Below are 27,599 nucleotides of genomic sequence, written 5' to 3'. Positions count from 1 at the left end.
CACCGGGACACCGGGAAATTTCCCGGTGGGCCGGCACACTAGGTGGCCGGTGCGCGGCCGCCTAGTGTGCACCAGCCCGGGCCGCAATTACAGGGTGACCGGCAGGAGGGGATGCGCTCCCCTCCTGCCGGTCACAGAATGTAGCGTGGCCGGGCTGGCAGACCGGGTAGGGGCAGTGGCACTGGGCCAGCCTCTTCTCCTGGGGGGCCCCCCGAGGCTGGCCCTGCTTACACCCGGCGGGCAGGCAGGCTGGCCGGTGCGCGAGTGAGCACTCTCCCCTGAGTGCTTCCTCTTCAGCTCCCTCGCGCACCGCACTGATACTGGAGCCGGAAGATGACGTCATCTTCCGGCGCCGGTATCAGTACGCGACGCGCGAGGGAGCTGAAGAGGAAGCACTCAGGGGTGAGTGCTCCCTCGTGCACCGGCCAGCCTACCTGCCCGCCGGGTGACCGGCCCCCCTGGAGCCCAGCAGCACCACTGGACCCCAGGGAATCCCCTCAGCACTCCAAAAGGTAAGGAGGCTGGGGGGATTCAATTTAAAAAAAAATGTGTTAGTGTGTGTGTGTGTGTGTGTGTGTGTGTTAGTGTTACTGTGAGTGTTAGTGTGTGTGTGTGTGTTAGTGTTACTGTGAGTGTTAGTGTTACTGTGAGTGTTAGTGTGTGTGTGTGTTAGTGTTACTGTGAATGTTAGTGTGTGTGTGTGTGTGTGTGTGTTACTGTGAGTGTTAGTGTGTGTGTGTTAGTGTTACTGTGAGTGTCAGTGTTACTGTGAGTGTTAGTGTTACTGTGAGTGTTAGTGTGTGTGTGTGTTAGTGTTACTGTGAGTGTTAGTGTGTGTGTGTGTTAGTGTTACTGTGAGTGTTAGTGTTACTGTGAGTGTTAGTGTTACTGTGAGTGTTAGTGTTAGTGTGTGTGTTAGTGTTACTGTGAGTGTTAGTGTGTGTGTGTTAGTGTTACTCTGAATGTTAGTGTGTGTGTGTTACTGTGAGTGTTAGTGTGTTAGTGTTACTGTGAGTGTTAGTGTGTTAGTGTTACTGTGAGTGTTAGTGTGTGTGTTACTGTGTGTGTTAGTGTTACTGTGTGTGTTAGTGTTACTGTGAGTGTTACTATGAGTGTTAGTGTTAGTGTCAGTGAGTGTGTGTCTGCTAGTGAGTGTCAGTGAGTCTGTTACTAGTGTGTTTGTGTTAGTGAGTCTGTTTGATGTCTGTTAGTGAGTGTGTGTTTGTCAGTGAGAGGGTATGTTTTGTAAGTGAGTGTGTATGTATGTCTGTCGCCGAGTGTGTCTCTGTCAGTAAATGTGTGTGTCTGTTAGCTAGTGTGTATGCGTCTGTTCGTGAGAGTGTGTGTGTGTGTCTTCAGCACTTACCTTTCTCCAGCGCCGGACTCCCTTGGCGCTGGGGATCCCTCCGCCGCTCAGCTCCGAATGCGCATGCACGGCAAGAGCCGTGCGCGCATTCAAACCGCCCATAGGAAAGCATTACTCAATGCTTTCCTATGGACGTTCAGTGTCTTAGAATCGCGGAAGCTCCTCTAGCGGCTGTCAGTGAGACAGCCGCTAGAGGCTGGATTAACCCTCAGTGAAACATAGCAGTTTCTCTGAAACTGCTATGCTTTTAGCTGCAGGGTTAAAACTAGAGGGACCTGACACCCATACCACTTCATTGAGCTGATGTGATCTGGGTGTCTGTAGTGGTCCTTTAACCCCTTAAGGACATGTCATGATTCCCTTTTATTACAGAAGTTTGGTCCTTAAGGGGTTAAGTGTGTGTGCATCTGCATGCACTGGTGTACATACCGCGGTCGCAGGGGTCGCAGCCCCTGCGACCAGGTGCCCGCCGCCATGTGTTGTGGCCCCGGCCTGCGCAGAGTAAGCGTGCGGGGGGGGCCCAGGGATCAATTTTTGCACCGGGGCCCCATAGGTCATGTGTATGCCACTGGGTAGGGGAGCTTCTGTTCCCCTACCCGGTCTCACAGGAACCAGCAAGCGAGAACGCTCCTCCCGCGAGCAGGCAGGTTGGAGCGTTGCCGTGCGTTACCATGGCAATGCTCCGACCTGCCTGCCGTTCTCGCGGGAGAAGAGCGAAGTCAGCCTGCAGCCAGAGGAGCTGCAGGCTGAACAGCACGCACCACCACTGGACCACCAGGGATTGAAAAGTTCCCCCTCTCCCCTGGGCCCTGACCAAAGGTAAAGGGGGAGGGGATTTTTTTAATATAAATATATCAATGCTATAACACCCCCCATACACACACTAAACTCCTCCCCCCACCAACAGCACCCCTCCACACACACAGAACCCCCCCCCACACACACACAGAACACCTTCACACCTTCAGTCACACAGAACTCCTTCATGCACGCAGAACCCCTCCACACATAAAAAGCACCCCTTCACGCACACAGCACCCCTTCACGCACACAGCACCCCTCCATGCACAAACGATTTCTTTCATGTTTGAGTGCTAGTTTTCAGTTTTTTTTCCCGCTTCCATATCTGCGCACTATGCTGGCGCGATGCATTACGGGGCTGGTATGGAATTTTTTTCCAGGGTTGCTTTTCATTCCCAGTCCGGCCCTGTGTATACATTATTAAAGGTATGGGGCCTGTAACATTTTGTTTACTGTAATTCTCAGGATTTTTAGCTAGGACCTGCTCACGTGATCTGGCTTTTAACCCATCACACATTCCAAAAGAATGGAGACATTGGGTATATTTGGCAGGTCCCCCAATATATACCTATACGTTCCACAGCCCTGAGAGTGGCCTACGTAGCTATAATTTATTATTTTTTTTACCTTTTTCTCATCGCCAGTTTGTCACTCACCCCTCACTTTTACCTTTTTGCTCCATGCCAATGGGATGGGCATTTTCAACACTACCATAGCCTAGAACAGGCATAGGCAACCTTCGGCACTCCAGATGTTTTGGACTACGCCTCCCATGATGCTTTGCCAGCATTATAAGTGTAAGAGCATTATGGGGAATGTAGTCAATAACATCTGGAGTGCTGAAGGTTGCCTATCCCTGGCCTAGAACATTGTACAATCTAATACCATTACCTGGAAAGGTGACAATTTCGAGTTAATACATGGCTCCCTGAGTAAGTCAAGTCACATTGCACAGCATTATTGGTGAAATCTGACTCCAAGACCAGGAAATTTGGATTCACAGACACCTGTAAAGCAGAAAGATCTTTAGATGAATGACACATTATATACACAAACAATAAAGAGAGAGAGTACAAAAGTAAACTGTGAAACAAATAGTGCATGCTTTCAGTACTTACTTACCTTAAGTATATACCTTCCAGGAGGAACATCAGTGATATCAATCCACTGACAGTCAATATTGGCATGGTATGTGTCATAACAGCCTGGGCTCAGTCCCTGGAATGACATATTTGCGTTTAGATATAAAATAAAAGAAAATGTCCAGGCTCTTCCGTGCCAGACCAGAGTGCACACACGAAAAGCCTGTGATTAGTCTGCACATGGCTCCAATGACATGAAGACGGGGCGTGACAATCAGCAATGGGAGCATTACCTGGCACTGGATTCCATGTAATAATTTTTTTTTTCAGGTTTCATTGCAATTGGAGGGGGACCTTCTCCACAGTGCCCAATATGGCATTTTACACAGAAAATGGCCCCTTATTCCAAATGGTTAAAGTAACCTCATACTTACCTCAATGGAGAGCATCATTTTGGCCTTTTTATTGTCATTCCATTTATTCCACCTCATCCTCATCCTGCTGGGAACTACTGCCTGAGGAACATCCTGCAAGTGGGGATATAATACCACTGCACGCTGTTTTACCCAGAGCTGGTTACAGCTCTACCATATGTGAGTTGGCATTCTTAGACCTTTGTGTCGTCTGCTATATATTATACTACCATATTGCACTATTGGTTCTTTTTTGTTTGTGTTTTCTTTCATATGCTGCTATTGTCTGAAGTTTATACACATTGGAAGATGGATTATTATTATTTTTAAGACTGTGTCTTATCACCTGGACTGCACTAAAGATTATTTTTCATTGTGTTTTTAGAGATTTTTTTAGATCTCTTACTTTGTTTCTCCTCTTTGGTGCAATGATTCAGGTGTGCTGCCTCTTCTATTTTATTGTTCAGTGCTGCTCCATCCCCTTTGTTTCCTTTGTATCTTTAAGAGCTTCTAGTTTATTGTTTATGTCCTGCACATCTTGACATTGAGTTCAAAGCATGTGAGGGAAGAAGAGAGTGGGTCAAACATCATCATATTATTTTATAGATTTACAGAAGATGGTTTGAAGTTTTGAAATGTAGTGAACTAAAGATAAGTCCACTGTTTGGGTGTCGATTTTAATGAATGTGTTGGCTTCCGAATAGTGAAAGGCACATAGGACTGCATTTTATCAGAGACAAACCACACAAGATATGGAATGGTCTTCTGTATCAAATGTTGTTGGGAAACATGAAATCAATCAACATCACCTGTAAATGACTTTTAAAGTAACCAATGTCTTTCTAGATTCCTGTGTATCTGGATAAAACAGGACCTTGTTCCTCTAAGAGCCACGAACATCCCTGAGATAAGTCGTTCTATACTTGTTTATTAGGGAAGTAACACTGTTGATTTATTCAGAAAGACACATGATGTGATTTTGGACCACATTTGGAGGAATAGGATACAAGTCTTACATTTAGATAGTTAAATGGTAAAGGATGAGATAATGTAATCTAACGAAGAACATTGTTTTATCTGCCTTATTAAGAAGAGATTTCTGAGAACCAGAGAAAATTAGATGTTGGTGTCTGTGTGGGTAGAAAATGCCAATAAAACACTTCCATTAACAGAATTTGAGCTAGAGGAAAGTTTGTTCATTTCTGCTAATGACCTAATGACACTACCTAAACCTTACTTGCAGAAACTAATGTCCTAATGACACTACCTAAACCTTACTTGCAGAAACTAGGACATATCAAGAAAAAGGATAAATGGATCTTACCAATCCTTAGATAGTCATGCTTAATATAAGTACCCTAGATGGGTGGCAAAAACTGAGCTTGGGATCGCTTAAACAGACTACAACGAGCCACCCTATCCATATGCATCCATATTGTGTATCCTAAAAATATGATCATAAAGTAGCCGAGTAGACACATAGCACTAGTAAAAAAAAAATACTCAAATATAATTTGCAATAAAGACAATAAATGTTGCATCAATGTTATAGTAAAGACGCACAACTGTAATTATTGTGTGTTATTTGTTTAAAGGGACTCGCCAGGCAGAGGATTTTACTCACCTGGTTCAAGCGCCGGGAGGCTTGTGAAGCTGCGCCCCCTATTTCGTCAAAATGAAGAAATAGGCGGGCGCGAGCAGGGAGCAATCAGACGCTTCCATTTGGAAGCGTCATTGCTCCCTTGTGCGCATGCGCGGCTTTGCCGCACATGCGCACGTACTTCAGAGGGCGGCATTCATGCTGCCCTCTGAAGTCCTGAGCGCACTACCGCTCATGCGCGCGGTGTGTGCAGCCGTGAGCTGAGCTGACTGACAGCTCAGCTCGCGGTCTTTGCCCGCCCCCCTCCTCTGCTGACAGGCAGGAGAGAGAAGGCGCGCACACAGTGCCTTCTCTCTCCTGCACATGTGAGACGTATTTTAATACGTCTGACGTGTACAAGGCCTTTTTAGGGCCCTACATGATAGGAAGTCCCTCTAGTGGCCGTCTGAGTGACGCCCACTGGAGGTATTCCTATCAATCAATGTAAACACTGTATTTTCTCTGAAAATACAGTGTTTACATTAGATTGCCTGCAGGGAGCTATAGATCTCACCTGAACAACTACATTAAGCTGTAGTTGTTCAGGTGACTATAGTGTCCCTTTAATCAGATTTAGATTATGACATAGAAGATAAGGCCAAATTTTCCTACAAGTTTCAGATCACCTTGAAAATTTTAAGTTTTCAACATTTAAAATTCTCTATTCCAATTAGTATTTAGTGCAGTTCTTGTTTTATATAGAACAGTTGTGATATAAATGTAACTATCTATTAAAGGACCACTCCAAGCACTAAAACCACTTCATGTGTCCCAGAGTCCACCAACACCTTCTTAGCCTTTTCAAGTTTGAACTTGAACTATTGTTTTTACCTTATTATATATTTTGGTTTACTTTGTTTCTCGTGTCTGTGAAGTAACAATACTGGAGACTTAACAAAGTGTTTTGTTCTAAAAATTGTTCTAAAGATTGAAAAGGGGAGGAATAAAAAAAAGAATGCTTGTTCCACTGGTTTCCATGGTGATTTCTCCACGCAGTACTTTACACCACTTTGATAAATCTCCCCCAATGTTGATATTCGTTTCTTCATAAATCACTAAGTTTGCATGATCACTATTACAACTAAGGATTTCATGGGTTACAACCCAACCACGGCATTATAAGATAGTTAAAGGGACACTATAGTCACCTGAACAACTTTAGCTTAATAAAGCAGTTTTGGTGTATAGAACATGCCCCTGCAGCCTCACTGATCAATCCTCTGCCATTTAGGAGTTAAATCCCTTTGTTAATGAACCCTAGTCACACCTCCCTGCATGTGACTTGCACAGCCTTCCATAAACACTTCCTGTAAAGAGAGCCCTATTTAGGCTTTCTTTATTGCAAGTTCTGTTTAATTAAGATTTTCTTATCCCCTGCTATGTTAATAGCTTGCTAGACCCTGCAAGAGCCTCCTTTATGTGATTAAAGTTAAATTTAGAGATTGAGATACAATTATTTAAGGTACATTACATTTGTTTGAAAGTGAAACCAGTTTTTTGTCATGCAGGCCGTGTCAGTCACAGCCAGGGGAGGTGTGGCTAGGGCTGCATAAACAGAAACAAAGTGATTTAACTCCTAAATGACAGTGAATTGAGCAGTGAAATTGCAGGGGAATGATCTATACACTAAAACTGCTTTATTTAGCTAAAGTCATTTAGGTGACTATAGTGTTCCTTTAATAGTTGTTTTTTATGTCGTGTAAGGTGGACAGAACATGTATAAAAGTCATCTGCATAATAGATAGTTGAGCAACAGATAAAAAACGGTGCCACCTTAAATACGACATAAATACGTATACATGGGGGGGCGGGGCCGGACCGCCGAGCTGGAAGGTCGCATGCCTGAGCAGCTCCTGCAAACCTACGATATATACCCTATAAATCCAAGTATAACCGCTTAAAAATCAGACCGCCAGAGCAGCTACCCGGAGCTGAGAGACTGCTGGACCCGGGGAGAGGCTGGCTTACCGTGCTTCAGTCCCCCGGGGGGAGAAAAGCATGTTGCCCCGACCAGGGCCTTCTCCTGCGGTGAGTGGGACAGACGGCCGCTGCCCCACTATCCTGCGCCACGGAATCCAGCCACGGGTGCAGATCGAAGCGGGTCCGGCCCCGTTTCCCCCCCCCTCTGGACCGGGGGGGTGATCCCGGTCCTCACCCTGTGGCATTGACCGCGACGCGGCAACTGAGGCCAGGGAGCCAGCCTGCCACACTTAGAATGGCGGACGCCAAGTGTACCGACGGCAAAGGGAAGATCAGCTCCCATCTCCCGTTCCCAACAAACAGGGAGGCTCCAACAACCCGGCCGTGCTACACGGAGAGACGGCAAACCCAGCTCCAAACCGGGCAGCCGCGCAAAACTAAGCTGAGCCACACAAGCGCAGGAATGGTGCCTCACAAGATGGCGACCGCACCGGACTCAGCGACACGAGGCCTATCTTTATCGCACACTGCCCCAGCAGGCCCTACAACAGCTGCACTGGGGACCCGGCTTGACGGCTTTTGCACACTACTGCTCAGAATACCCTACACTAACCTGACGGTGATGCAGAGGGGAAAGCGGCGGAAACAAAGCTGCCGGCAGAGAAAACAAGCTGACGGTGGATGCTCTATCCACAGCAACAGGGAGGTAACACACACCAGCGCACTACCGTCGGCCCACAACCCACAGGAGAAGCCCATGGAGCCACCCCATGACCTCCCCCCCTGCAGACTGGGCATAGGCACCCACTCACCAAACGGGAGAGCCATGGACTGGCAGATCATCGCCATGCTGGACACACCATCGAGACGCAGGCAGGTCGGGAGATGGGTACACAAGCCCTGCACACTCGCACCGAGACTCTCTCATGCAGATATCGTTAATCCAGGTGCCTAAAACGCACTCCTAACGTGACTTTGCGCAGCACCTTTATAATGTGATATGTGCAAATATATACTACCCGGTGCACTGTTTAATCAATATTGATTCCTCACATAATCGATGTGTAGCCTAATACAAAGGGTTCACTGTTTTGAGGTGGCTAAATTAGCTTGGTTAAGCCCTTCTGGTTGCTCACAGGGATTATATCCTCGGCTCCTCTATAACCACAGGTCTAGGAACTTGCCTGTATATATTCTATACACCTGATTTACTAGCCTGAATTGTTAACCTGATTTAATAACCTGAGTGAATAGCCGGACTGAATAGCCGGACTGAATAGCCTGATTTAAAAGCTTGATTTCACAACCTGTTTTCTATGCCTGATTTACAAGCCTGTTTTTTCAGCTCGATTTATATGCCTGTCGTTTAAGCCTGTTTTATACACCTGTTATTCATGCATACTACAAATATCAAAAAAGTGCATTGTCTATTTACCCCCTACTGTAACTAATGTCTTGAAACCTGCATATGGAATGCCGTTGGGGTACCATATGTATGCCTGTGACTACTATATGCACTACAAAAATAAAGAATTAAAAAAAAAAATACGTATACATGCTAAAAATAAACGTGAAAAAGGCACTAAATCTTTATAATTTTTTTCCTGCAAAATCTTTTTTTGGAGGCACTTTAAGGAGGATTGTGGATTTTTGTGTTATAATACATTGTCTTTAAGATTAGCACATGTGATTAGCACTTTTGATGCACTTTATGTATATGTTGTATAACATTGTAATTGTGAACATGTTTTATTGCAGCACTTTTTTTGGTTGACGTATATGTTTTATTCATATTTATCAGAAAGATTAGTTTAATTTACAGTTGCAAGAAAAAGTATGGGAACCCTTTGGAGTGATATGGATTTCTGCAAAAAATGGTCATAAAATGTGATCTGATCATCATCTAAGTCACAACAATAGACACAGTCTGCTTAAACTAATAATGCACAAAGAATGAAATGTTGCCATGTTTTTATTGAACTCACCATGTAAACATTCACAGTGCAGGTGGAAAAAGTATGTGAACCCCTAGACTAATGACATCTCCAAGAGCTAATTGGAGTGAGATGTCAGCCAACTGGAGTCCAATCAATGAGATGAGATTGGAGGTGTTGGTTACAGCTGCCCTGCCCTATAAAAACACACACCAGTTCTGGGTTTGCTTTTCACAAGAAGCATTGCCTGATGTGAATGATGCCTTGCACAAAAAAGCTCTCAGGAGACCTACAATTAAGAATTATTGACTTGCATAAAGCTGGAAAGGGTTATAAAAGTATCTCCAAAAGCCTTGCTGTTGATCTGTCCACGGTAAGACAAATTGTCTATAAATGGAGAAAGTTCAGCACTGCTGCTACTCTCCCTAGGGAGTGGCCGTCCTGTAAAGATGACTGCAAGAGCACAGCGCAGACTGCTCAATTAGGTGAAGAAGAATCCTAGAGTGTCGCTAAAGACTTACAAAAGTCACTGGCAAATGCTAACATCCCTGTTAGCGAATCTACAATACGTAAAACACTAAACAAGAATGGATTTCATGGGAGGATACCACAGGGGAAGCCACTGCTGTCCAAACAAAACATTGCTGCATGTTTACAGTTTGCACAAGAGCACCTGGATGTTCCACAGCAGTACTGGCAAAATATTCTGTGGACAGATGAAACCAAAGTTGAGTTGTTTGGAAGAAACACACAACACCATGCTTGGCGAAAAAGAGGCACAGCACACCAACATCAAAACCTCATCCCAACTGTGAAGTATGGTGGTGGAGGCATCATGGTTTGGGGCTGCTTTGCTGCATCAGGGCCTGGACGGATTGCTATCATCGAAGGAAAAATGAATTCCCAAGTTTATCAAGACATTTTGCAGGAGAACTTAAGGCCATCTGTCTACCAGCTGAAGCTCAACAGAAGATGGGTGTTGCAACAGGACAATGACCCAAAGCATAGAAGTAAATCTACAACAGAATTGCTTAAACAGAAGAAAATACGCCTTCTGAAGTGGCCCAGTCAGAGTCCTGACCTTAACCCGATTGAGATGCTGTGGCATGACCTCAAGAAAGCGATTCACACCAGACATCCCAAGAATATTGCTGAACTGAAACAGTTCTGTAAAGAGGAATGGTCAAGAATTACTCCTGACCATTGTGCACGTCTGATCTGCAACTACAGGAAACGTTTAGTTGAAGTTATTGCTGCCAAAGGAGGTTCAACCAATTATTAAATCCAAGGGTTCACATACTTTTCCCACCTGCACTGTGAATGTTTACATGGTGTGTTCAATAAAAACATGGCAACATTTCATTCTTTGTGTGTTATTAGTTTAAGCAGACTGTGATTGTCTATTGTTGTGACTTAGATGATAATCAGATCACATTTTATGACCAATTTGTGCAGAAATCCATATCATTCTAAAGGGTTCACATACTTTTTCTTGCAACTGTAGATTGGTGATTATTTTGGTAAGTACTCTACTTTTTATATAGATTTTTTACATAAACATATTGTTGATTTTTTTTCAGTTTGGCATGTATTGCATAAAAGTCATAGTAATTTGGGTTTTATTTTTTTGGGGGGGGGAGGGGGGGGGGAGGAGAGGGGGTTTAATACACTTCCCATTTACAGCTAGGCCTATAGCATATAGTGGTGGTAAAGACTACCAATGTCAGATTACTAGATCTTACTCCCAAATGCCACAACTGAACTGAAACAACCCACAATTCTTGGCCAAATGTTATAGAATGCCATTCATATCATGGAAGCAGTCAGTGGCAGTCAGTGGTACCCTGTCCAGTGTCCACGACAGGCAAGGATGTTGAAGGAGAAGGAAGTCAGGTAAGTATATATTCCAATTAACACATTTGCTGGCAATTTTGTCTGCACAATGTAAAGAATAAAATGCATGTCTACCCAAAGGTGGCTTTGGCATCCATATAAATTGTTTATAACATATTAAAAAAAAAAAGACAACCCCAAAGATTCTGCACAAGATTAAAATACTTCCGTATTTGAGCATATACACATGAATGAAAGTCACCTGAGTGTGTGCAGTGCAAGCATATCTACGTCTTACTCCCACATCACATGTTGTGTCCTCCAAGCAGAAGCTAGCCTTATGACCTTCAGCCACTTTACGATGGGTTACAGCATCCAAAAGATCATAGTGACTAAAGGAATCCATACTGTGATAATGCCTGGGTGGGAGATTGAAAAAAAAGTTATCTAGATCAAAGAACAATAGACCACGTCCAGAAAGGAAAGGGTACTCACTGATGACAACTGTGCCATTCCCAAGCATGTTGTGGTTTTACTGGTAGGAAGTCGGCGGTTCCACGGTTCTTAACCCTTTGCGGAAAGCGTAGCAACACCCGTGTAGATAGTTCATTGACACTTGAGGTGTAAGCAGATCTGAATGAGGAACGTGGAGAAGCAAGGAGAAATTAGGACACTGCATTACTGTGTGTACGTCCTGTGATATGCAATCCAGAATAGCTGGACTGCCCAAGGTTAGCCTGGACTTGGCATTAATACAGTAAGAATTAAAGTGAAAGGTAGGAATTACATAGGAATGTTGACACATGAGCTACTCAAAGAGAAGAAGAGAAGAGTGGAAGGATGAAGGTAGGGAACAGTACAGGGTGATGGAAATGTTTAAGGTAATTTTGAAGACATATACGGTACATTAAAAATGTGGATACAGATTTGTCGTGAGTAATAAAACTATCCAGACAATGATTTATATTGGTATAATAATTGAATGAACTCTTTAATATTTATTGTGATTTAATATAATTACTACTTCTCTGAGCTTTTTTATAGATATATATCTTTTTATTTTTTTTACATTCTTTATTATCTGTGGGAGATCTCCTCGGAGATAACCCCCACCAGTCCAAAGGGGCCAGGGGGAGAAGGGGGATAGAAGAAATCTGCTCAGTGTAACAGGATGTGGTGTCTGGAGAGTGGCAGTCCCTCCGATGCCTGTCAGGCTTGTAGGCCGCAAACAATGTAGGCTTGGTAACCTAAGTCAGGGAAACACTGGTTCTGTTACCAACCAATTTCCCAGGATCCCCACTGGGGTGACATTCTGTCATCAAACTAATATAGTGACCAAGCTCATATATGCCTTTCTTACAGGGGGATAAGCTTTACCCTTTGATATGGTAATAAGGTAAGTCAATACCTTTATAAGACAGGAAAGAGATAACCACTTCCCCCTATCTCCATTTCTTCCTGTTCCTTCTTGGCCGTGCTAGTGATAATTTTAATCATGGTGAACTGTGAGTGGGGACTGATGACTTTATAAGGTTTAGTTGTTATTGTCAGTTAGTTAGATTGTGGTTGTTATTGTTTTAGTTAGTTAGATTGTGTTTTATTATTTGTATGTTGTTGTTTTGTATGCGTACATAATTTATATATTTTTAATCCCGTTGTGAGTGAATAATATGGCTTGAGGTGTACTCAATCTGTATGGAATCTCCCTGGATCGGAGGTGGTGCAAGAGAGGTTGCAGAGTTTTCCGCCATGCCAAGGTGCTCCTGGTGAGGTCTGGAAATACTGTTAATGAGGCCCCCTCGAACAGCAGGGTTTTTTTCCCCTCATTGCGGTCAAAAGTGAGGTCTTGTTGGCAAGGGTCTGGAAGCGCAGTATGAGATCAGCAGTCGCAGCCGTCGGCGCTTGTGGTGACTTTGGCAGCCTGAACATCCCGTCTAGTCTCATGGACTTTACTTGTTTCGGTGGGAGCAGGACCCTGAGGAAACGCCTGATGTAGTGGGGTAAGTCATCCAGATCGACCGACTCCGGTATCCCCCTTATTTTTAGGTTATAGCGTCTCCTCTGGTCTTCCATGGCATTCAACCTGTTGGTAGTGGTGGTTTGCCGTTGGGCTAGGTCTGTGATTTGCTGCTCCACCTTGGTGAGTCTAGCGTTGTGGGTGCTGGAACAGGCCTCTAGCTGTGTGATTTTCATCGTGGCCCCTTCAATGGCCTTCCTGTAGTAGGCCGTGTCCGCCGCCAGATCCATGCGAAGCTCCGTCAACATTGCCTTGAGCTGTTCGGCAGTAACCGGGTCCCCGGCTGTCTGAGGCGCAATTCTGCTGTCCGGTGGGTGCCTGTAGGACGCTCCCTGTAAGAGGTCTGTGGCAAAGTCCACTGAGGAGTACGATGAGAGGTCGTCCATCAGCGTCATTTTGGACCATGCGGTATGCTGCGTGTTCCGGAGCATTTCGCCAATATCTCTCCCGTGGGGGCTTTTTTCGGCTTTTGCCTTTTTTGACTTTCTGCCCATGATCTTTCCGCTCGCGTTGGGGATGTTTGTGGGGTCTGCTGGGCTCGGGTTCCACCATATATTGCTGTGTTTGCAAAAGTTAAAGTCGGAACTCCGAGAAGTGCGGCCGCGCCGTTGCCCTGCTAGCTCTGCCCCGTAGGAGTTCTATTGATTTATGCATCTCTGGTATTTACCAGTGTATATCTTCCTCCTTAGTAAACCTTTCCATCATCCAATCTTCCCTTTTTAAAGTCTCTTAAAGTTCCTCTTAATGTTTTTTTTTTAACATTCCCTTCAACGACACATCCCAAAAGTTGTGGACTTATGGAGTTGCCAAGGCCTGCAAAACCTCCTATCTATCTATGACCATTTTATCATTTACCTGTTTTACATACCTGCTCTCAGCAGACCAAGAGTCTGCCACACGAGGAATTAATGTTTTTAAAGCTTATACAGGAAAACCAGAGCTTTTATATAGCAATATTGTGTCAGCACTCCATTAGGGCAGCTTTGTGTTTCGTCTAGAATCCCCATGTTACTTAAATTCAAATAGTGGCGATAATGGACCTGTAACACCAGACTTGAGCAAAAGTTCAGTTTACTCCATGAAATGTGGAAAAAGTCAAAGGCAGTCGAAGTCTAAGACAGCTACACTGACTAATTGGACAGAAAACCTCACTGCCCTCCCCTAAACCCAACATCACACTGAGAGTGGGTAAATATACACTTGTGACATGAGTGTGTTGAGAGTCTGTGGCTATCCTCTATGGGCTTAACTGTGTTTATCTGTTAATTTGCATGTGCCTGCTCCTACCAACCAAAGCATCATTGGTTCAAATAACCTAGCCATGTAGGTACAAAATTAAGGGTCATCTATATAATTATTGGAAGACTGAATACCAGCTCAGGTACCAGGACCTTGTTCAAATTCTAAAGTAACTCTGTTGGGAACAGCTTTTTTTCTGAAGATTTCTAAGAATGAAATTCCGATCCGAACAAAGTCCCGAATTGCGTTCTAACAAGAATGGAGAAACTGTTAGAACGCAATTCAGCAGTTTTGCCGGCGTCCTGTCTAAGTGACAGGAAGCATCGCGGGAACAGATAGGAAAGCAAAGGATTGTGGGAAAATTGCTGTGACCACCGGAAACTAAGCACACTTTGCTCCTCCGCTGGTCACCGCTGGTCACTGCGTAGGAAACCTCCATAAGAGAAATAGTCCCTACTTTGTCTTATGTTTTAAAGAAAACTATAGCAGATAGGAAGAAAAGAAGAACAGACCCTGAGAGAGGGAGAGAAGAGGAATATTTTGGGGAAAGGTAAGTTCGGCATGACAGTGCCGCTTTAATTGCTACTATTCAGTGGATATCTGCATTATCAGTCTTACATGATAGATCAGCGTTTTCCTGATCCTACTATTTAGCTTTATTGTATGTACTTATTTTGGGGTATTCCAGTCACAGTTGTTTAGACGGCATTGTGACCGGGAATATCTTTACTGTAATTACTGCTTCTCAGATATTGTTATTTTTTATGCTAGAACCTGTTAAACTCATCTGATACTTTTTAGCTGATGGTGATTTTGGAATCTATTGGATTTTACTTGTCCGATGGCACTGTGATTTGAGAGATTCTATTTATTTATATTTTATTTTTGACTTATGATATATAAAAATGTTGCCCTGTTATGAATTGACCTGTATAGTAAATATTTATAAACCTATTAATTTTTTATTTTTTTTTAATGTATGATACCACGTGTCAGTGATTTCACTACGAGCAAGTCACTTGTACTTTATTTTTCTTAGATTGATATATATATCATATATCTGGATTAGTCCCTAGGAGTGCTCACATAGTCTGGTTATTTGATTTTTTTCCTACATGGTAGACGCACCTCTATGTGAAGCAGCCCACTCATATTTGATCCTTTCTCTCCATTGTGTGTGACCCTATTTTTAGTGGTTTGTTTTCACTTTTATTATAACTTTCATTGAGCAGATATATACGTTGCATTGTGAGTATATTCATCCAAGTACTATCATTTTAATTGTTTAATTTTGACACTGTTTTTTATTGATTTCATCACATTAATTTTGCATTCTATACACTCACAATGCTCTTACAATAGATTAATTATATACACTTTTGCATATTTAGCACGAGCACTATTTAATTTGTCTCCCACGTTGGAATTAGTGTAGAACCCACCGATATTGGGGTACTGTAAAGTACCCCAATATGCGACCGCAGTATGTACGCCAGTGCATGCAGATACGAATACTCTTAAAGGACCACTATAGACACCGAGGTCACTTCAGCACAATTAAGTGGTCTGGGTGCCAGGTCCCTCTAGTTTTAACCCTGCAGCTGAAAACATAGCAGTTTCAGAAAAACTGCTATGTTTCACTGAGGGTTAATCCAGCCTCTAGTGAAAATCTCAGTGAGAAGAAGCTGGACGTCCATAGGAAAGCATTGAGTAATGCTTTCCTATGGGCGGTTTGAATGCGTGCACGGCTCTTACCGCGCATTCGGAGCTGAGAGGCGGATCGGGGCGGAGGGATCCCCAGCGCCAAAGGAGTCCGGCGCTGGAGAAAGGCAAGTGCTGAAGGGGTTTTAAACACACACACACACTTTCACGAACAGACGCATACACTAGCTAACAGACACTCACATTTACTGACAGAGACACACTCAGTGACAGACATACATACACACTCACTGACAGACAGACACACATACACACTCACTTACAAAACATACACTCTCCTGTTCAACTCCCTCCCGCGCCGCCCACTGATGCTGGAACCGGAATGATGTCATATTCCGGCTCCGGCATCACTGCGGTGTGCGTGAGGGAGCTGGGCATAGAGCACTGAGGGGAGAGTGCTCCCTCACGCGCCAGCCCGCCCGGTGACACCAGGGCCAGCCTCGGGGACCCTGAGATGGCCATCTCCTGGGCCCCCCCATGTGAAGAGGCTGGCAAACTGGCATACATACTGGGTTGCAGGGTGGCCGGGCCCCCTGGTGGGCTGGGCCCCGGTCGCAGCTGCGACCGCGGTATGTACACCAGTGAGCTTAACACAATATGCCAAATGGTGGAACTGAATCCCCATATTTGTTTGCTGAGACAGGTGACTTTAAGTAGCCTTATAATATTTAGAAATTAATTTTTATGTGTGCGCTGTAACTTAATCTGTATTATTTCAGGCCCCTTGACACCAGACCCTGTTTGGTTTTCCCGTCATTTATTTCTTTACTTGTTGAAAATAAATAGATTTTTTTTAAATGAAGTACAACTTAACCTTTAGTATACGACATGATCTTTAAGCCATATACATACACCTTGGGTGAGACAGTGTTTGAAAACCAACATTGAGTCTCTATGGACTTCCATGCTTCACTTCCTGTCATTTTGGAGGTGACAATTGTCCTTTAAGAATGTGAGCTTGATCATATATTTGTTTTGGGTTCTATTAACTCTATAATAGCTAAATATGCTTTTCAGTAATATCAGCAAAATGTAAGACACTTCACTAGAAGATATTCCTCACCTTGCCAGGCAGTTTTCCTCAGCTGCACACCACAGACTGTAAAGAGGGGCTCTCTGGATGTAGGTGGATGTTTGGATAAACAGAGCATCGGGAATCAAGTCGGGGAGACCTAATGTGTGGAAAGAACACCATGTAAATTGTAAGGCAAAAGAAAAGAAAAAAATATATGAAAGGGTCGAAGTAGTAAAAAAATATTTACAAAAAGACTGCTAACTGTTGTATATCTACACCTGAAAGAATACTAATATTTCAAATGATAGAACGTAGTTACACATGAGTCAGAAGTGTTCCCTTGTTATAAGAAACTTGGAAAGAACATGTCTGTCCCCACAACCGTTAAGAGCAAGGTCAAATGAAATTGACAAAACTTGACGATGGAAGCTTTGCCTTTTGTCAACTCCAGACTTGGCTAATAGACAAAGTAGTCCCTACTTCACCTTATGACATCTTTTGATTGCATTAAAATGTCAATGAAATTCGAGTGCAGTCAATAAAAGTATTTTAGATTGTTTTCTTTTTTGTAGTAATTCTTTAATTTTGTTGTGCCGAAAAAATAAACAAATAGGAGCACGTAACAGCAGCATGATCAAAAGATTGTCATCTCTCATGATTTAGGGATAATTAATAGACGTACCTGCAAATGTTATATAATGTGACAAGGAACAGATATAAAGAAGATACATAACCCAACAGAGTCATACTACAGTACCTGGAGGTCTAGGAAACAAACAAACTAGGGCAGGTGTAGGCAATCTTCACCACTCCAGATGTTGTGGACTCCATCTACCATAATGCTCTTACAGCCATAATGCTGGAAAGCATCAAGGGAAACATAGTCAACAACATTAGGAGTGTCAAAGGTTGCCTAACCCTGAACTAGAGGATGCTATATGATTGGTAATCAGCCATCACACTTCTATGCATTTTTGCAATTTATAAAGGCAAGATGATGAAAAGAATAAAAAAAAAAAAAAAGGCTTTATGGAATAGGAAGAGTACTTCTTTATATCACTTCTTCAGTTAAAGAATCACTATAGTGCCAGGAAAACATACACACCCTCAGTGTCCCACTCCCGTGGCGCTGAAGGGGGAGGAAGGGGTTAATACCTTACCTTTTTTACATCATCGGCTGAATGCGCATGCACGGCAAGAGCCACGTGCGCATTCAGCCAGTCTCATAGGAAAGCATTATCAATGCTTTCCTATGGATGATGGCGTCTTCTCACTATGAAAATCACAGTGAGAAGCGCGGAAGCGCCTCTAGTAGCTGTCAATGAGACAGCCACTAGAGGCTGGATTAACCCTAAAGTAAACACAGCAGTTTCTCTGAAACTGCCATGTTTACTGCAAAAAAGGGTTAAACCTAGCTGGACCTGGCATCATTAAGCTGAAGTGGTCTGGGTGCCTATAGTGGTCCTTTAAGAACTCTTCCACTGATAACCCAGCAGCTGGGACAAACGAACACAAACAGAGTGACCTTAGTCAAGTCCTACTTCTGTGGAGTACATGTGATAGTAAATTAAGGTGTACTATCAAGATCCAATGCTAGTCCCAATTTTGAGAAAAAGGAGTCTACCTCAGATATTTCCCACAGCGGAATTCGAATAATCATTTAAGCTGTAGAATCAAAGATCTCGGTGTTCCCCATTTGTATCTTATGCTCTTGCAAATAAATACTTGGCTTTCAGGTCGAGGAGATCTTCACCACATAATCCTATTCCTTGATGGTTTAGAACAGATAAGAGAGAAACCCAAGAAAGGGGGTAACTCTTAATAGATTTCCCTTTACATTAAAGCCTCTTTAATAGATTAAAACACGTTATACTTTTATTATTTCAGTTAAAACAAAAACCAAAGAAAATAATTTTCAAAAACACAACCATTTTCAGTGTCACAACAACGTAATTAAGTGAAAAAGCTCTTGTGGTCCATAAACTGGTTTATAAATTGTCACTTTTAGTGTCAATCATTACTTCAACCACAAATTCTACTTTCAAGGTAGCAGTTTAGTAAAGTACATTTAATACAATGTTTCAAAAGGCAATAGCACTTCTATGTTATTTGAGTTAGTTCCTTTTTCTATCATATGCAAACCTTCACTTGGGATGGTGGTAAGAACAAATTTACCATCTGGAGGCCCTACGTGAATTCTTTCCAAACATTTTATGATGGCGGCAATATATTTACGACATAATTGTGTGGCAAGGTACTCTCGACGAGCTCAACAAGTTTGTATCCATTCTTAATCAAAATGAGGAAAATGTTAGATTTACTTCAGAATTTGTGGGTTCCATTCTTAGCTTTCTCAACATCACAATGTTCATTATGGAAAACGGTTCGATTCGGACTACCCTGTAATGAAAACATCGCCCTCCAATACCCTTTTATGTTGGGATAGCTTTCACCGCAAACACTGAGGTATGGTATTCCAACTGGCCAATACCTCCTGGTGCGGAAACATTGCAGTGATCTGGAGGACTTTAGATTCAACACCAAGTGTGAACGAAGGATACTCGTTTGCCCCTTTCATCTAATCCCTATTCAACAAATCAATTAAGATTCATTTTATATACATCCTGCAATCTTTCTGTAGAACTTGACATATGATGTCCACTGTATTTAAGAATTTAACATGGAATAGAACCCACCTATATGATCAAATAATATGGTGATTTCTAAACCACCCGTCCCACCTAGCATTTTATGATTCTTTTTTGGCCAAAGCAGCAGCAGCTCTGACCCAGTTCAATATAAAAACAGAATGGAGTCAATGGGACACCAAACTCTTTTGCAGACACTTTGCAGGCCCAAGGCCTGTACAATTTGTAACTCTACATCCCACAAATGACCTTTGTCCTAACAGTTTTGATGTACCAACAACCTATCACTTCCAAGCACTTCTAACAAAATTGACAAAGTTATTAAGGACAAGTTCGTTGCCTAATAGTACTCCTGGGGAAATACAAAATCTGTACTTAATTCATGTTCCCTAATAAAATGTATCCCAGACCTTATTTGACTTCTGTAAATGTGGCTGGTTCATCTAAACCGTTGTCTAAATCACCATTCACCACAGTTGTAAATTTCCATTTAACAGGATTGTCCCAAGGTTTCCACACGGGTATAATCTACATGCCATCTGGCATAATCGAGTGCAACAACCAACTAAAAGCCATATTAGATCCCGATACTGTCAACACTCTGTTACAGCAGCAATTGGAACAAAGTTTTCTCTTAGGTCCTTTTTAGTTCCCCCTTTCTCATCCTGGTGAACAAATCCAATCGGAATCATTACAGGTAAAAGCTTGCAGAAGAAACGATTGATCATCAATCTTTCCACTCCTCGTTCCTCCACAGTTCCTAGTTTAAATTCCCTTATTCCCTCTGACGAATTCTCACTACAATACACAACCATAGACAATTCCATAAATGCTATCATCACAGCCAGTGTAGGTAGTTGGCTCAATAAAACTGAAATAGTGAACACATTCAAACTACTTCCCATACACCCATCACTCTGGCATCTAGATGGTGTTAAGTGGAGAGGCCTATGTAATTTTTTTTTTCTCCCGGCCTACTTTTGGTTATAAGAGTAGCCCCCAAAATTATGATATATTTTACCAAACCTTGTGCTGCTTATTGCTTAATGCATGTAGATGCCCTTCAGTCATTCACTACTTGGATGACTTCCTCCCCATTAAAAGCAACACCTAACATAGAAGGTGACTTTTATATACTCTCATTACCCCACATACACAAAAACAAAACAGATGGGCCACAATTGATATTCCTCATTACCCTACACTTAACAAATGGTGCCTGATTAAAACAAGAGATAAATAACTGAACTACATACACCCCCACCTACCCCCCCACCCCGTCTCAGCCACTACTACTATAGATATATAATAATATACAACTACATAATTGACAAAAAAGTATAGATAAAATTAATCCGTGGTGTAAAAAAGACTTGACGTGTTTCACTTCTAAAAAGGCTTTCTCCAAAGTGTTTTCAAAAGAAAGTCAAGTCTTTTTACCACCTGGATTTATTTTATTTATACTTATTTTGTAAAATAAAGTTGTTGTTTATGTTTAAACATCTTCTGGACTTACCCCTGATCTTTTCTGCTGGAGTCCGGATACATTCTCTTTACTCATAGAGGGAGCGCAAAATCCTATGGGAGATCATTGGGTTGGCTGAAATAATCAAGATTGATGATCTCAGCCATGAAGGTGAAGCCAGTCATAGCAAGACCGGCACACTGATGGTAGAAAGGTAAATAAAATACCTTTTAACTCCAATCTGAGGGGGGAGCTACACGGGTACGCCAGCAATGTAGTGCTTGGCATATATGTATGTATTCCCAACACTATAGTGTTCCTTTAAATAAATAGAATTATTCTCGGTGACATTTATAGATGGACATATTGGTTATCACACCCAATACATATGTTTCAAAGTATACACACACACACACTTTACATATACATACAAATAGAATACACTTAAATATGTATGGCATGTCTGTAGGCAATGAGCAAACAATATTAATATAATTTGCTTTATATAATGTTTGGTATGTGATGATTTATGCACATACACTGATCAGCCACAACAATAAAACCAGTGACAGGTGAAGTGTCATTATATGTTTATAAAAACTGCAATAATTACCACTCTAGGGTTAAGGGTGATGTGAGTTTGCACCCAGACCACTTCAAAGAGCTGAAGTGGTCTGTGTGCCTATAGTGTCCCTTTAATCACATTGTTGTGACACTGAACACAGTTTGTTTTTGGAAATATTTTCTTTGATTCTTATTTTAATTTAAATAATAAAAGTATAATGTGTTTTACTCTTAAAAAAGTTGCTTTAATATAAAGGGTAATCTATTGAGAATTACCCCCTTGGGTTTCTCTCTTATCTGTTATAAATTATTTAATTAGGGTTATCCTCTCTATAGATTACCAAGTAACCCCTTACTGACTTCTACATACATTGTATGTTAGATAGTCCTTTTCTCTAAACAAAAGTCTTCTTTTTCCTGGGTAGGTCAAGAAAAAAAATAAGAGGTGAGTAATGAGCCTTCACAGTCGAAGGGGTCTTGCTTCTAGCAGAATTCACAAAAGCAGTTTTATCTATACTAATGTGGAATTTACAAAAAGCCCTCAAGTGACTGTAGCATATGCCTCCAATGGTTTTAGGACCTGAAACACTCCTTCCAGGAGTAGTAATTTGGCCTGTCTGGGTGTCATAAGGGATCCTTTTTATAAAATGTGGTAGTTCAGCAATATTCAAGTCCTCAGGGACTCCACTGATTCATGTTTGTTCCTGCCTCTGGGTATCTTCCAGACAGTCCATGCGATGAGTCAGGCTCATGGGAGAAGTCTGAAGTTTCTGGATCACAGCATTATGTTTACTCTTATAGTGATTCCAGAGGACCTACAAGCTACAAATCTGAAGCAAACAGTTTTCTGAGGTCCGCCAGGAGCAACTTTTAGTACTGATCAATACCTAACTGATGACAGGAAATGTATTCACTCGGGACTGGTCAACACATAACATGTCTCTGATGAAGTGACTCTAATGTACGAAACACGCTACAGGGTAGATCCAGTGCTCCCCCCTGTGTATCCAAGCGTAATGTAAGGTATAAGAATACAAATCTGACTAACCTTTTGGTTAAAGTGGATTGAGGTGTTTTTCTTCGTCTGCTTTATGATTTTTCTTTGATCAGTCATTGCAGAATTGCAACTCCCATGATTCTTTGTCAGCCATGTTTTCAGGGTTTGCTAAGGTTAATAAACACCCAGCTTTTAACCCCCAAAATACAGGGGAAAGGTGACCCTTTCCCAAATCTTCACCATACCTTTAACCAAATTCAAGGCTTAACATATCTCTTGGCAGTCCAAAATTACTTATTTAGATACACATATACGCATAAACACTGGCAAGCAGAAACACACAGACATGCACAAGCACATACATGTGCCAACAGATACAGACAGGCATACACAGGCGCAGATAGGCATACAGGCACAAAAAGACAAACAGTCACTAACAAGTAGCCAGAGACACACTCAGACAGACACAGGCACACACAGTAAGACACAAAAAAGCATACACATACACAATCTCTGTGCCAGACACAGACAAGCACACGCACAATAACAAGATGTCTCTGTATTTTATTTGAGGGAAAGGCATACAGTCTTAGCAATGCCCTGCACTTCGTTGGTCTCCCACTCTCCTTTGTTGACTCTTAGACTCACTAAGGAAACCGGGATGTGACAGAAAAAGAATCAGGCCTATCTGGACCCACTTTCGGGACTTGGGTTGAGTCCCCCTGACAGCAGTGCCTCTTTTTATCTATGTCTAAATAATACAGTCTATACCACTTTATAAATGGGTACAATTCTACAGAACCAACTTTTAATCACTTCATCAACTATGTCCTACAAAATACTGTTAGGAAATATTGTCTTCATGATCCATTTCGTACTAGTATGTCATTTACACAAGTTTGTTGGATGCCTCTGAGAACCTCATTCATCAAGTAAACAGGCAAACTAAATATTAGTAGAAACTAACTGCATTTATCGTAAAAAGTTAGCAGGGCAGGTGCTGTGTCCTATTGGTGTCCATGCTGAATGCTCCATATTTAGCACTTTGCCCCCTAATGGCACCTGTTTATGCCTTGAAATATATTTCCTTATGTTTTCTAACGCTTACCTAAATTACTCTACCAACTATTCTTTTTTTATTTTTATTTTTTAGCACTATGATAATTCTAAGATATATTTTTTTGGGGTGCACTGATTAGGAAAGTGGAGAGATTAAGGTCATTGGCTCGTTATGGTTAAAAAATGAAAAAGTAAAAAAAAGTAAAAATAAAAATATTTCGTTTAGACCATTAAAAGAAAACTTATCATCACCTAAAAAAGCCAAAACAAGTTATAAGTAAATGGTGTGACAGATGTTTCTACATAAGTTTCTACTAAGATTATGTTTTTTTTTCAAATGAATGGTAGGACTTTGCCATGAACAAAGCAATGCAAGTAAACAATGGGTACCAGTTAAACAAAATATATATATATATAAAATGAAAAACTGAAATAAAATACAAAGGCTGCATTTGAAAGGATTAGACTAAATTTTAGCAAAGCAAATCACCCAGCATTGTAAATAATATAATAGTTTACAATAATAGTCCAGGCACAAAGCCCATTGCCATTTAGAGTCACAGAGGATTATCCTTTTTGCAACAAAATTGGAAATCAGACTCACTTCTTGGCTGCAATGAGCAAGGCATTTTTAAGTTTAGTAACCACTATAGAGCCATTTTTTGTCCTCCCCTGCTTCCCCATCACATACACAAAAAGAGGCTTTGGTCATCAGACATTGTATATACGTGGGGAGCTCTAGGTGTATTTGTCTAGAATTCATTGCCTAGAAAAGATGAGCTGTCACATTAAACAGATGCCTTTAAAAATAGGAAGAGCATTATACTCTATAATTCATATGAATATAATGTAGTATTCTACTAAACCCTTTCCATTGAGTTTCATTCTACAGGATGGAATTTCCTGCCACTGTGTTCAATGTCCTGCAAGGTAAATACTAATGGGATTTAGAAAAGTGCAGATTTCCCTTGAAATTGGCACTTTAGCAAATTAAGTCAGGGGGAACATACAGTTAAACCATACAGCAATTCAGCAAACTTTAAAGTGGAACAGTCACTTATCTCTAATTTATACCATTGAATAAAACTTAAAGGGATGCTATAGTGCCAGGAATACAAAGCTATAATGCTGGCAATATAGCTCCTTCTGCCTCCAACCCCCTCCCTCGCACCCCCCACCGCAGTGAATAAAGGGTTAAAAAGTCCTTTATTTACTTACCTGATCCCAGTGTCGATGTCCCTCAGCGCTGGGTCATGGCTTGGCCTCCTCTGAAGTCACTTGACGAGGGGGTGCTAATGCGCATGTGCGGTGAGTGCCACACGTGTATTAGGCCTCCCCTTAGGAAAGCATTGAATCAATGACGCTGGTATTTGCCTCATTAATATGCTGTTCTTTTTTGCATGTTTAAATCTTTATAGTTTTTGCATAAAACAAATAAATGATTTGCAGATTGCTTGTTTAACCACACACAAACACTCTAGAAAAAGACTTCCTTATGAAAAAGGGATGCCTGGAGTGTCTCTTTAACACTGCAATATAAACATAGCAGTTTATCAAAAACAGGGGCACTCTTTACTTACTCATTGAGTTGAAGTGGTCTGGGTGACTATAGTGTTCCTTTACTATATAACTACTGATAACCTTTTTATGAGATGCTCTCTTACTTTGCAAATGAAGAAGGTAATAGAAATATTTAATGTCTCAATTTTCTGTATGTTTTCAGTGTATTTACTACCAGGTGCAAAGGGCAGAGCTTTTAACGATGATTGAAAGGGAACTAAGATGGAGGCTTCCATTTGTAGACTAAAGAAGGGTAGATTTCTACATTTAATGTTTTTTTTTCACACATCACAAATGCAAATTTGTTATTAAATATAGGTGTAAGTTCAAATCGTTTTAAAATTACTGGGAAGTGGCAGTTAGCCCTTGCAGTTTGCATAAATATGTCATAACATTAAAAATAACTCTACGTATTAGATACTTAGATAAGCAGGGATGTTCTATTATTAACAGCATATTCTAAACAAATAAGTAAATTTGGCTGACATGATATATATATATATATTTGATTTACTAACAGTTTAGTAATTAAATAAGAGTAGAGGTGCTTCACGGTACCAATTAAGCCCTGAGAGCCCCCATCACACTTTTTTAGCTCAATTCAATCACACATAAACATGCCACATCACACATAATATTTTGTCTAGCCATCCTCTCCCAGCTCTTTGCCCCCAGCCCAGATGTGTCCCCTATTCCTTATTTGCACAGGTGTTTACAAATGACTCAGATGTCAGGAATCATTATACAAATAGTGTTGTCTACACAGGGAGTTAAATACGTTGACCGTCATAATAACAAATCCAATGATGTTGCGTTCACAAGAAAGTAGTATCGACACAGTAACATTCATTATCAAGCGCATCACTACAGTGCTGTACCCAAGTTTATACACTATATCCTCCTGTGCCGTACCCCCTAACTCTTACGGATAATCTTCTAACTTAACATTGGCAATGGTGATGCTGTGGACTGTACATTCTACCACTGCAGTATGTATACACGTATATCTGGGCTTAAAATGGGTCCTATGCTGCAAGCCAAGCTCTTAAATTTACCAGCCACAGCAAACATAGCATGCACACAGGGAGTGAATGTATACTCTCATGGGTTAAATCTTCAGGAGCCTGAGTGGCGAAACACGGGTCGGGGCACGGCTTATGGTACTCTCAGACAATAACTTACAAAGCATTATGGGTGTGCAGAGGTTATACCTCTGGAAGCGATAGCTAAGTAATACCTATATTCAATCAGATACCTAACAGATATTTAGACTGACCGTTTGCTGAATGGGAGCACCGAGTCGTTTTCATGGAGCATAATAAGATAGACATAGGCGTGCGCAGCCTATTGCATTAGGGTGTGCACCCTCAAGCACAAGCACACGCGGCGTGTAAGTGTATGTGTATGTGTATACACATATATACACACACACACACAAAGCTGTGTGTGTGCTGTGTGAGGGTGCTGTTAGTGTGATGTGTGTGTGCGGGTGCTGGTAGTGTACTATGTGGGTGAGGGTGTTTGTGTGTGCGTGCTTGTGAGGGTGCTGTGAATGTACTGTGTGTCAGGGTGCTGTTTGTGTGTGTGTGTGTGCACTTGTGAGGGTGCTTTTTGTGTGTGAGGGTACTGGTAGTGTTTTGTGTGTGTGTGTGTGTGTGTGTGTTTGTTAGGGTCCTGTTTGTGTTTGTGAGGGTGCTGTGTGTGTGGGTGCTGTATGTGTGTTGGTGCTGTGTATATCTGTGGGTGCTGTGTATGTGTATAGGTGCTGTGTATGTGTGTGGGTGCTGTATGTGTGTTGGTGCTGTGTATGTCTGTGGGTGCTGTGTATGTCTGTGGGTGCTGTGTATGTCTGTGGGTGCTGTGTATGTGTATAGGTGCTGTGTATGTGTGTGGGTGCTGTATGTGTGTTGGTGCTGTGTATGTCTGTGGGTGCTGTGTATGTCTGTGGGTGCTGTGTATGTGTGTGTGTGCTGTGTATGTCTGTGGGTGCTGTGTACGTCTGTGGGTGCTGTGTATGTCTGTGGGTGTGCTGTGTATGTGTGTGTGTGTGCTGTGTATGTGTGTGTGTGCTGTGTATGTCTGTATAGCTCCCCGGGTCCTCTCCTGCCTCCCTCACTGCCTGTGGGCCGGTGAGGGGAGGCTGAGAGCAGAGCCGGCGCTCGGATAGCGCCGGCTCTGCATGAGCCGGTAGGGGAGATCCTGAGATCTCCCCTGCCGGTCTCAATACATAGGCGTGCCGCGGGGATTAGGGTGTGCCCAGGCACACCCGGCACACCCCGTGCGCACGCCTATGAAGATAGAGCTAGTTAGTTTACCTCAAAGATT

General features: G+C 42.2%; 1 protein-coding gene across 1 annotated transcript in view; it reads right to left on the bottom strand.

Annotated features, from left to right (window-relative positions):
* The window catches only part of LOC134610292 (protein-lysine 6-oxidase-like), a 31,746-nt gene that overhangs the window by 840 nt on the left and 3,307 nt on the right, over window positions 1–27,599 (bottom strand). Inside the window, exons 2-6 of the mRNA XM_063453236.1 lie at window positions 17,030–17,138; window positions 11,484–11,621; window positions 11,251–11,407; window positions 3,290–3,385; window positions 3,059–3,174 (exon numbers count right to left, since the gene is read on the bottom strand). Of these exons, the coding sequence (XP_063309306.1) occupies window positions 3,059–3,174; window positions 3,290–3,385; window positions 11,251–11,407; window positions 11,484–11,621; window positions 17,030–17,138 (616 nt within the window). The remainder of the gene's footprint in view (window positions 1–3,058; window positions 3,175–3,289; window positions 3,386–11,250; window positions 11,408–11,483; window positions 11,622–17,029; window positions 17,139–27,599) is intronic.

Source organism: Pelobates fuscus, chromosome 5, assembly GCF_036172605.1.
Source record: "Pelobates fuscus isolate aPelFus1 chromosome 5, aPelFus1.pri, whole genome shotgun sequence".
Lineage (NCBI taxonomy): Eukaryota > Metazoa > Chordata > Amphibia > Anura > Pelobatidae > Pelobates > Pelobates fuscus.
This window is presented reverse-complemented; position numbering and strand designations above follow the sequence as displayed.